Genomic DNA, 10,996 nt, shown 5'->3' with positions numbered 1-10,996 from the left:
AAAAAAAAACCAACCTCCATATTAGTTTCTAAATCACAAAATCAGACAAATTTTAAACAATATTAACATAAAGAAAAAACAACTTTAGAATATTGAAATTAAATTTACATTTTTTTTTCAAATTGGTTACGCTTTATTTATTGAAGATTAAGAAGTAATTCAATCAATATTATTAAACTTTTAACATTTCATTAACAGCAAATAAAAAGAACATTTACATTGTAAATAATTTTTAGTAACTTGTTGAATGCTAAAATAAAGCATCACAGAATCAAAGCCAATAGGCATGAAAGACCAAAACAATTGTTAAAGAAAACTGGGCAGATAATGTATTCAAATGGCATAAAGTAGAGATGTTAAATAATTTTGTTTACTTTTTTCAAATTTACCAAATATTGGCAGTAGTATATGTGCACAACAATAATAAATAAATACTGTGACGTTTCCTAATACACAGTGGTTGACACAAAAAAAAAGATGTATCGACATTAACAATAACAGTTTGAGAGGGAAGATGGGTCTAGATTATCTAACAGACTGACTAAGTCACAAAAACTTAACTATCACCAAGGGGATATCTGTTTAAAAAATTTGTATGAAACAATAAATCAAACAATTTTTTATTCTTGTTCAATACATTAGAAACAAATATTAGTAATTAAATTTAAAGAACTTTCATATCCAAGTATAATATTGCTTGAGGTGGGGGGACAAAAAGAAAATCTGTATAATGTGATAAATAAACTAAACATTAAATATAATATTTGAGACAATGATAACCCATCCCTTATTTCAATGTTCCCATCAGTTTAATTTGTTTCCTTAGGTTATACATCAAGGTTGCCATTATTTGCCAAAATGTATCAAGGGAAATAATTGAAAAAATAGCTGCCAGTCATATTCATTGTAAGATTAATAAGTTTGACTTCATAGCAATTTTCACTGAAGTGCAAGAATAATTTAGAACAAATTCAACGTAACAAATCTATCACAGCAGATCAAACAATGTAGCAGCCATCTTGCGCATCTCTTTCCTACTCACTTTACCAGAATTGGTCAGGGGGAACTTGTCCATGAATACATAATACTTCGGTACAAGCCTCATGATGTCCTTCTCATTAACCAATTCTATACTGTCAGCAAAACTCCTGAGCTGCTTTTCCAGCAGCTCTAGATCTACATCAGCTGTCGGCTGTTTTCCAACTTTCCCATTTTTTATCACACTGTCTTCACAAAATTTGGAATCACTCGTCTGTTTATTCAAATCTTCACAACCGTCTGTTGGTTTACGACCAGCCCACACACCCTCAACACCGCTGATAACAACACAGGCGCAGATTTCATTCCCCCACAGCTTGTCTGGCACAGCCACAAGAACGATGTCCAGCACTTCCGGAACTTCCTTGAATTTCTTCTCCAGCCAAGAAGGGTACAAGATGTACCCTGCCCTCATTATGGTGTCAGACTGCCTGCCTTCCACGTACAACTTCCCATCTGCCCCTATGTATCCGGCGTCGTCTGTGCAAAACCAGCCATCCGCTAAGAAAGATGAATTGGTTGCTGCTTCATTGTTGAGGTACCCCATGCTCAAGGTGGGACTTTTAACTAGCACTTGCCCTGTTTTACCATTATCAACTTCCTGAAAAAGATAAAAATATTTATATTAATACAGATTCCTGATTGACAATTGTCATTTCAATGTAATTTTGAAAGTCAATACTTTCAGAACATATCTAAATAATAATTCAATAATTACAGGAATTATTCTATTTCTAAGTTGCCTTTCATAATGATAAAGATTAAACAAACATTTTATGCAATTATTGATAATTTAAGTTATCTTTTCTAGTAACTTTTTATTAGTAGTATGCAATCAAATTTTTTTTTAATTATGTGCTAGTAACACAAGAATACTTCCACATCATACAAGTTCATATAATTCATTTTGAGTGAAGCAACGTGTTACTCTGAATGACTAGTTTTGAAATTAAAAAGACGAATTAAAGGTGCTATCAGGGGAGTTAATTCATTCTGGTACAATAACCTAGTTACACCATTCTCACATAAAAACAAAGAGCAACTATATCAATGCCAACCAAAATAGCTATAACAAATACTTACTTGCATATCTATATCCACTATTTTAATCTGGACATCATACCCAGGGTAACCAACACAGTTGTCGATGTATGATGAAGGATCCGCTATTCTATGTGTGGCCACCAGATTGCATTCAGTCATGCCGTAATTGATGTCCACGGCATCACAGAGTTTTCCGATTACACCCAAAGTATCCTGTTTAACAGGCTGACCAGCTAGGCAAAGATACTTGGGTTTCCAGTGTGAATTTTTCCACAGCGATGTGTTGGAGAGAATACTTTTCACATAGTATGGATTTATAAAGCCGTAAACTATCTTTTCTTGCACAATAGTTTTCCATATGGCTGAAGCAACATCAGGGATAGGTCCAGCGTGCATATCGAAAAAATATCGAGTCACCCCACAGGATAGATACCACTGGGGGTATCCACCCGCCCATCCCATCGGGGCAATGTTTATAAAATGGTCACCCGGGTTCATCGGTTCAATAGCTTTGACTTGAATACCAAAACCACAAATATTTGCATGGCAGAACCGCACAAGCTTGGAGTAGCCAGTTGTCCCAGACGTGGTCAAGACAGTGACCATGTCAGATGGGTTTACATCTGCGGTATACTCAGGCAACGCTGGATTTTTCAAAGAGGTGATGAAATCATTAGAAGGATTAAAGTCATCTCTGGTGCAAGCGATGATGTGTTTTAAATGGGGAAGGAGTTGAGATTGCACATCATTTTCACAGCCAATTGGAACTTCCTCCAATAGAATTTTTCTGGCACCCTGGGGTATACTAGGATCAAGAATCACTGCAGAACATTTGCTGTTCTTTAAAGTTTCAAGAAAATCTTCACCATCTGTCCGAAATATCTGACCATTCATCGAAGCTGCACCAGAAAATGCTATACCAAATTCACAAACAACTCGCTCAAGGGAATTAGGAAGGGCATTGCATACAATTAAACCTTTCGTAATTCCAAGTTCTTTAAGTCGAAAGGCAAACCGCCGTGAGAGATCCAAAACTTCTTTCCTGGATAATGAACAATTCTTTCCATTCATAAACACACTGATGAATGCAGGTGTTGCATTTGTATCAATTGATCCCCAATACTGTACAAGTTCACAAACAGTTTTTCCAGGTATTGTAACCTCTGTAGTCATATTATTCTGAGAAAAATAAAATAAACATATCAAAAATTAATCACAACATAAATATTAACCAAATACAAATACTCTTTTTATAGGCCTAATAATACACCATATTTTTATTTTTTTAGAAAACAGCACACCATATTTATATTTTTTTAGAAAACTGCACTAAAAATTTAGTCGGTTTTTGTAAAAATCAAAGTTAAAGCAAATTTCTGCTGTATTCAAAATATTGCAGAATTTTTTATTTATTTTATAGCTGGTAGGCCTTATAGGACGAATTTTAATTTCCTGTTGTTTAACAAAATTTAATATAGAATCTAGAGGATTGGGGGTATAAAAGTTGCACGGTAAAATTAGTGTAGCTTTAACTTTAAGTAATAAAGTATCATTAAGTACATTATCACTGTGACTCAGTCCTCTGTGACTGATTGCAACATACTCATCATTGACTCAAATATTATTTACTGACATATTTTTTATTTAGTATGACATTTACGCATTCAGTATATTTTATTATTTAGGAGTTTCTGTTTGTGTTTAGTGTGGTTTACTCTGGTTTAGTATTGAAGTATTGAATTTGAAGCAAATTTCTGCTGTATTCAAAATATTGCAGAATTTTTTATTTATTTTATAGCTGGTAGGCCTTATAGGACGAATTTTAATTTCCTGTTGTTTAACAAAATTTAATATAGAATCTAGAGGATTGGGGGTATAAAAGTTGCACGGTAAAATTAGTGTAGCTTTAACTTTAAGTAATAAAGTATCATTAAGTACATTATCACTGTGACTCAGTCCTCTGTGACTGATTGCAACATACTCATCATTGACTCAAATATTATTTACTGACATATTTTTTATTTAGTATGACATTTACGCATTCAGTATATTTTATTATTTAGGAGTTTCTGTTTGTGTTTAGTGTGGTTTACTCTGGTTTAGTATTGAAGTATTGAATTTGAAGTCTACTCAACTGGGGATCTAGATTCTAGCTTAAGCTAATATCTAGCTAGATCTAGAAGATTTAAAAAATACAATTACTAGACTAGATTAACAAATTTAGATCTAGTCTAGATCTAGCTAAAGATCTATCATCTTTTTTCTTTAGGTCTTAGATTTTTAAGAACATGCACTCAAAAACCTGTATCAAAGACTCATTGAGAGTCTAGATCTAGATCTAGGTCTTGTTTCTCTTTTTCCTACAAAGCTTCCGGTATTGTAACACCACCACCCCCTCCCCAGCTCGTATTATTACTATTCTAATTTCTATGCAGTTGTACTATAAACAGCTAGCCTAAAGTAAATCTGTTGATGTAGTCGAACACACAGGGACAGCTTAAACTGATTTAGTCAATCTATTCCGAGCCATCTCAGAAACCCTATAAGAAATCCTAATAGTTTACTAATCATAGGCTATTCTACTGAAATTTTTTTGGTTGAAATGGGACTCAAGGCATTATTAGTTATGAAGATTAGAATAATTGAGTTGACCCTAAAATCTAAATTAAGATGACACTTGACTAGTCGACTCAATAACATTTTTTGTGCTTTGCATCTAAGCCCTGTCATTTTAAATTGAATAGAATTAAAAGAATTATATTTTACCCAGTGTTTATCCAGACTTTTTCGTCCGGGGGGGGGGGGGGGAGAAGGACCGGACACTGTTAAAAGTATATATTTTCTATATAAATTCCATTTCGTTCGGGGGGGGGGGGAGGCGGTAGACTTTCTTCAGGGGGGGGGGGGGTGGCGTGAAGAGATGCCTGGAAGAAACTGATTTTACCTATATGATTAGCGGCGTAGCTTATATTAAATTTGAATTTAGCCTAATACTCCTACTTGAATAACATAGGCTACCTTATATATAGGCCTACTCACACAAAAAAAAAAACTTTAAAAAGTCGCTGTTTCCATCCCCGCAAATTCATAATCAAACGTTATAGAGGGGTCATCCATAAATGACGCCCCACTTTTTTTGACGATTTTACCCCCCCCCCCCCCCCTCCGTCACACGTCGTCACAAAAAGCCAGATTTATGGATGACCCCAGACCTAAGCCTATATAACATTTCTTGGAGTACAATTCTTAAGCTTGTATAAAAATATATCTATGAGGCAACTCCCAAACCTATACACGCCTTGCTTCTAATATCACGAACTCACTTCAAGATATCTACATAAGTTTAAAGAAAGTCTTTATGTCAACATATTTTAACTAATTTAGAATTTACTCAAAATTCAAATGAGCTCTATTAATTGGCTTTTGGACTATTTTACACCCCCCCCCCACCACCTCCTCCTTAAAATTACATGATATTGATGTATTCCATAATACTAGAACTTTTCTTAATATTTTACATTAAATTGAACGTAAACGTAAAAATAAAATGTGTCCAGAGACGATATATTTAAAATAATTAACAGTAATTAAAACAAACAAGCTTACCTGGTAACCTAAGGCTAAATACACACACACAAAAGTAATGCCTTGTAATATTTTCCACACTAAACTCAATTTTATTTGCCTTAAATACTAGCGCTAAAATATGCCAGGGGCACCTTTAAAGTATAAATTTTAAAATGCACCTTTACGGTAAAAAAGAAAAAAAAATTCGAAATTATATATATAATGAACCTTACCGTGTTAGTATCCGACCAATATTTACAACCTAAACATCCGTGTCGGAAAGTTTTAAAAGCACAAATGGATGCTTGCTATGTTTATATGAACAGATGTTGGATCAGATTGGCTTTAAAAGAGGCTGGTCATGTGACATTCCGGCGGCAGCGCAACAACGAATGTGTGTCATTGTACGGGCGTAGTCCTATAGATAGGGGCATAGGTGGTGCTGGTGGCGCTTTTTGGAAATGTTACGCTTTTTAAATGTTACCCTTCGCTCCGAAAAATGGATATACAAAGAGTAAGGTGGCGGGTGGGGGATTGTTATATTAAATATACGAGCCTAGCACAAAGGGACAAGAACAATGGGGGTTTCCACATCAGTGTAATCATTGTGGGGGGAGGTTGAATTTCTTTGCTGAACTTAAATTTAAAAAGTTATTTTCAGGCATCGCTTCTCTGGGGATGGGTGGCACCCGAAGCGAGTCTACAACACCAACTCCCCACCCCCCCGAATGAAATAGAAAAAAAAAATCGATTTATATTAAGTAATATTTTTTTTACCATTTCGTCAGCCCCCCACCTCACCCCGCCCCGCCCCTCGAGGGGGGGTGGGTGAAAAAATCTGAAGTAACTAACCCACTAAAGAATTTCAGCCAGTACTCCCCCGGGGAGGAACCTAGGGAGGGGGTAGTGCCCGGCACCCTACAACCGGAGCACTCCACGGCGCCCCCCCCCCCCCCCCCCCCCGATGAAGAGAAATACAGACATTTTAGAAAATTTGAAGCGCGCCCCTCCCTCCGTAAGTTTTAATAATTCCCCCACCCTCATCGTCTACAAATGTCAGAAAGAAACCCTAGCCTGACCCACTTGTTTAGTGTAGTGAAGAAACGGGACATCAGTACACCAACAGCTATCGCTTAATTAGTTAGGGATAGGCTTTTGGGGTCAATAACCTGTACTGTACATGCGCTTTTTATTCTTCGTTAAAGTAATACATTACAATAAACGGGCATATCAGTAATATTGATTTTCCCACCCCATACACAAGCTTTTTTTCTTTCTATGACGCCTACATCAATTTAATTTTTATGTGCATACGACAGGGATAAAAAATATTTAAGAACATGAAGTATTCTCCGGAATTTCCAAGTTCGCCCCGGATTCGTACCCGTAACGGTTCTTGGACAGAATTGTGCAATGCGGGTTCACAGTCCAGTATACGTGGCGTCTGGTTTTGAACGTACGATAGTAGGTCACGTGACTAAGTCAAATAAGGAAACTGAGTCAGGTTGTACGAAATCTCTTATCCACCGCTCGACTGTATTTTCCGGTAAAGAGAACACTTGTTCACTCCATAGCATGCAGGGGTGGACCCACCGGGGGAAATCTCGGTGGGCCCTCATGAAAATCTCGGTGGGACCCAGTGTTTCCTCTTATCATCTCTTCGGGGGCTCCGAAGTCTATCGCCCCCCCCCCCCCCAACGAAATGGAATTTATATAGAGAATATATGCTTTTAACAGTGTCCGCCCCCCTCCTCCCCCCATAAATTGTAGTCCGCCCCCTCCCCGGAGAAAAATTCTAGAAGAAACACTATGGGACCCCAGGAAAATCTCAGTAGGGACCCCAGGAAAATATCAGTAGGATCCCGGGAAAATCTCAGTAGGACCACGGGAAAATCTCAGTAGGACCACGGGAAAATATCTCAATGGGCCTACAGAAACGGGACTATAATAGTTTTATTAGGTGTTTTTTTTTAATGTTGATATTTACTATTTTACCCTTCCTTCATACCATTACCAAGTTGAAAACCTAAGCTTTGATAGAGAAAAAAAATGCGCAATGAAAATTTCAATCTAGGGTTGGAGACCACCGTTTAAAATTCCACGGGCCCTCTTGGGTACAGTCAGAAATTCCTTCCAGGCATCTCTTCTACCCCCCCCCCCCCCCCCCGAACTAAATGAAATTTATATAATTTATATAGAAAATATTTTTTTAACAGTGTCCACCCCCCCCCCCCCCCCCCCGAAGAAAGTCTACCGCAACCCGAAAATTTCAAGTGCCCCCTGGAGAAAAAAGTCTGGAAGAAACACTGGGTGCAGTCAGTCCGCCCCAGATAGCAATAGCATGTCAATCATAAATATTACCAAGACTTATCAGTTCAGAGATCGTGCACATTGGGAGTGGTTTCCCCTTGTGTAAGGGAATTGGGGGGGGGGGGTGTAGATCTAGATCTAGACCAAAGTAACCGAAACGAAAAGGGGATCAACCGGGTATTTCCGAACCAGATTACGGTTAGATTTTGTTAGTTTTAAATCAGTACATCCTGAGTATGACGCCTTTGCTCGTTGAGAAGGTAGATAAACTTGTCACGAACAGTGCATTTATAGTACATGTCCAGCTTATCAATCATATTGGCAATTTGGCAATATATATATAATGCGTGTGTGCGTGCGTGCGTGTAGCTAAAGTCACGTTTTCCCCCATATATAGATATAATCACACAAATTGTTGAATTTGCTTTCTCTAAAAGCTACACTGCATGCTACCCAACTTAGGGCGAAAATTGCAAAAAGGTAATGTCCTAAAACTGTTTCATTTGAATAAAAACAATTCGGTAGATCAAAATACTTTTTAAAAAAATAAAAGTACCTATACCCAGGTATAGAACATTTGGTATTGAAATGAAAAATATGGATTTTCAATTTTTGAACAAAACTTAAGTGTTTTGTTTTTTGTTTACTGTCGGGAGGGGGGGGGGGTTCTAATATAAATAACGTCAGACACCGTGACGGGAGAGGGGGTTCAGACTTTAGAGACGATACTTTTGAGGGAGTTAGGTTGGTTTAAAATGTGATCTAGCATTGATTTTTTTTTTATATTTTAAAAGAGCCAGAAAAAGTTGCACGACCTTTCGGCTTTTGTTACAATTCGGTTAAGGAAATTGATTCCAATATTAATAAGTACGACTTTACCGTTCCTTAAAGCAGTACAACTGACGCACTCTTTTACTGTGCTGATTCAAATAGCAAGGTTTCTTCAGAAAAAGATGTAAATTATGTAGAGTATTGGTGTTGTAGTAAAGAAAGAGTTCGGGAGGGGGAGGGGGTATCTTTTTCAGGGAGTCCTCTCCGAAAGAGTATAGAGTATAGAGCCTTACTTCAAGACTTACAATTGATAAACAGTCAATATTTCCAATGAAAATTGTCACAAGCTATTGTTGTAAACGACACCTAGACTGCTAATAAATATGAAATTATATTTTTTTAAAGATTTTTAAATGTGGTACAAACCTTTGAAGGGGAATTCCAAAAACACGGACAAGAAACTGCTCTTTACAAAATGTTTATCTTTCTTCTCCGTTGACGTAGAATCTAATTCGTGTGTGAATGATAGTTCACAAAGTTGTGATTTGCACGGTGTTCACAAAATCTGACCGCGCGCAAATATTTTATTACTATCGCTGGCCTGAGGCCAACTCATTTTGGTTTTAATAAATACTTAAATCGAGTTACCGGACTTGATAAAGTTATAAATAAAATCACCGAACGTGTACATAATCTTCAGCTTGTAGTTTGTAGTAAACGAATTGTCCTTTAATGATGTCACACTCTTGGGGGGGGGGGGGGGGGTCTCAGATTTTAGTGGTACGTGGGAGGTGGTCATAGACTCTGCATATGAAACATAGAGATGATCAATGGAATTAATGTTAAAGAAATAGGCCTAGGTTTCAATGGCAGATTGCTAGAGATAGGATGAAATAGCGCTCACTTGTTGATGCATTGTACGTAAATGGACGTTCAGTAGTGATGATGATGAGGATTAAGTGAATGTTAGTGGATAAAGGCGATGTGTAGGATAGATAACCGTACTAGTAACGACCCGGTAGAGGACGAAGCAAAAAAAAAAAATTCAAAAAAAAAAAAAAAAAAAAAAAAAAACTACTGCTAAGCTACACCTGTAGGCCTAGTATTTCAAAGGGTAACAATATATACAGGATTTTCCTTGTTTTGTGTTTTAGAGGTTCATAATCTTTAAAGTATTTCCTCTTCCCATCCCCACCACCCACCAGCAATAATCAATTTTTAAAAAATAAATATTGATTAGGTATGAAACAAGATATATCTCATGTGCTATACACCATGTCTGACCATACTATATACCAGTGGCGTAGTGAGGTCGGGTGTCACCCGGTGCGGCACTTAATGGTGTCACCCCCCCAGAGGCGTAGCGACCCTTCCCGGGGACAAACTATCGAATTTTCGATTTGCACCCTCCCCCCTTCAAACTTTCGATTTGCACCCTTCCCCCCCCCCCCTAAGACTTTCGATTTGCACACCCCCCCCCCCCCTCAAACTTTCGATTTGCACCCCCCTCAAGTTTTTCTCTATATATTTTGCTATTTTTGCCTTGGTGTCACCCCCCCTAAATGGTGTCGCCGGGTGCGGTCCGCACCCCCCCCCCCCACCTCGCTACGCCTCTGCTATATACCAAACATAAAAGTGGTGGTGTGAGACTTTGGGGGGGGGGGGTATACGCCCCGAGTTACGTTAATACAGGAAACAGTGTCTCATAGGGAATCTGTGTCACTGACCTCGGCATATGAAGGAAGTATGTGGTCTGAGCTGTGTTGTCACTGATGATCCCAACTCAGGTACCCACAAGAGCTGAGTCGACTCAACGACGTGCTACGGACTCTAACGGAACTCGTGATTTCCTGGTTAGAAAACAAACCCCGTCTTTGATATGTTTAATATAGAAATTAAATACAAACTACTCTACATGTAAGTCAAGGAAGAAATTTGATACATACGTTTTTCGGTTGTTTTTTTTTTTTTTCATTTTTTTTTTACGTCTTGGATTTTCTTCTCCGAAAAACCCTTATGACCTTAAGTGAACTTTAATTGTGTAAGGGCTTTCTAAAGCTATGTGTTGTCCAACCTACGTCACATAATGAAAATATTATTAAGAAGGAAACAACCGCTTCCCAATACCCCCCCCCCCCCCTGGATTAACTGACTTTCCCCCTGAATTAATTTTTCGCACAAAAACTTTTTTGTGTGTGGAAATCTTGGAAATCACATTGAGCTTGACATGAATAAGATCCTGGTTCATTCTGAATTATTCAACCCT

The 10,996-nt window shown here is 37.7% G+C and overlaps 1 protein-coding gene across 4 annotated transcripts; it reads right to left on the bottom strand.

Annotated features, from left to right (window-relative positions):
- Positions 1–130: 130 nt before the first annotated feature.
- On the bottom strand, positions 131–9,234 carry LOC131956473 (uncharacterized). 4 transcript variants are annotated; one of them, XM_059320934.1, is made up of 3 exons: positions 9,157–9,234; positions 2,122–3,261; positions 131–1,639 (listed from the first exon to the last, which is right to left on the bottom strand). In XM_059320934.1, exons 2-3 carry the CDS (start codon positions 3,253–3,255, stop codon positions 989–991), a joined length of 1,785 nt encoding a protein of 594 aa, XP_059176917.1. In that variant the 5' UTR covers positions 3,256–3,261; positions 9,157–9,234; the 3' UTR covers positions 131–988. The 4 variants fall into 4 exon arrangements, with proteins under 4 accessions (XP_059176917.1, XP_059176914.1, XP_059176918.1 ...); XM_059320931.1 differs by lacking the exon at positions 9,157–9,234 and adding an exon at positions 5,883–6,058; XM_059320935.1 differs by lacking the exon at positions 9,157–9,234 and adding an exon at positions 4,385–4,416.
- Between the last annotated feature and the right edge of the window lie 1,762 nt (positions 9,235–10,996).

Source organism: Physella acuta, unplaced genomic scaffold (genome assembly GCF_028476545.2).
Source record: "Physella acuta isolate Inbredline_101_S28 unplaced genomic scaffold, ASM2847654v3 ptg001152l, whole genome shotgun sequence".
Classification (NCBI taxonomy): Eukaryota; Metazoa; Mollusca; class Gastropoda; family Physidae; genus Physella; species Physella acuta.
Note: the sequence above shows the minus strand (reverse complement) of the source record. Positions and strands in the feature narration are given on the sequence as shown.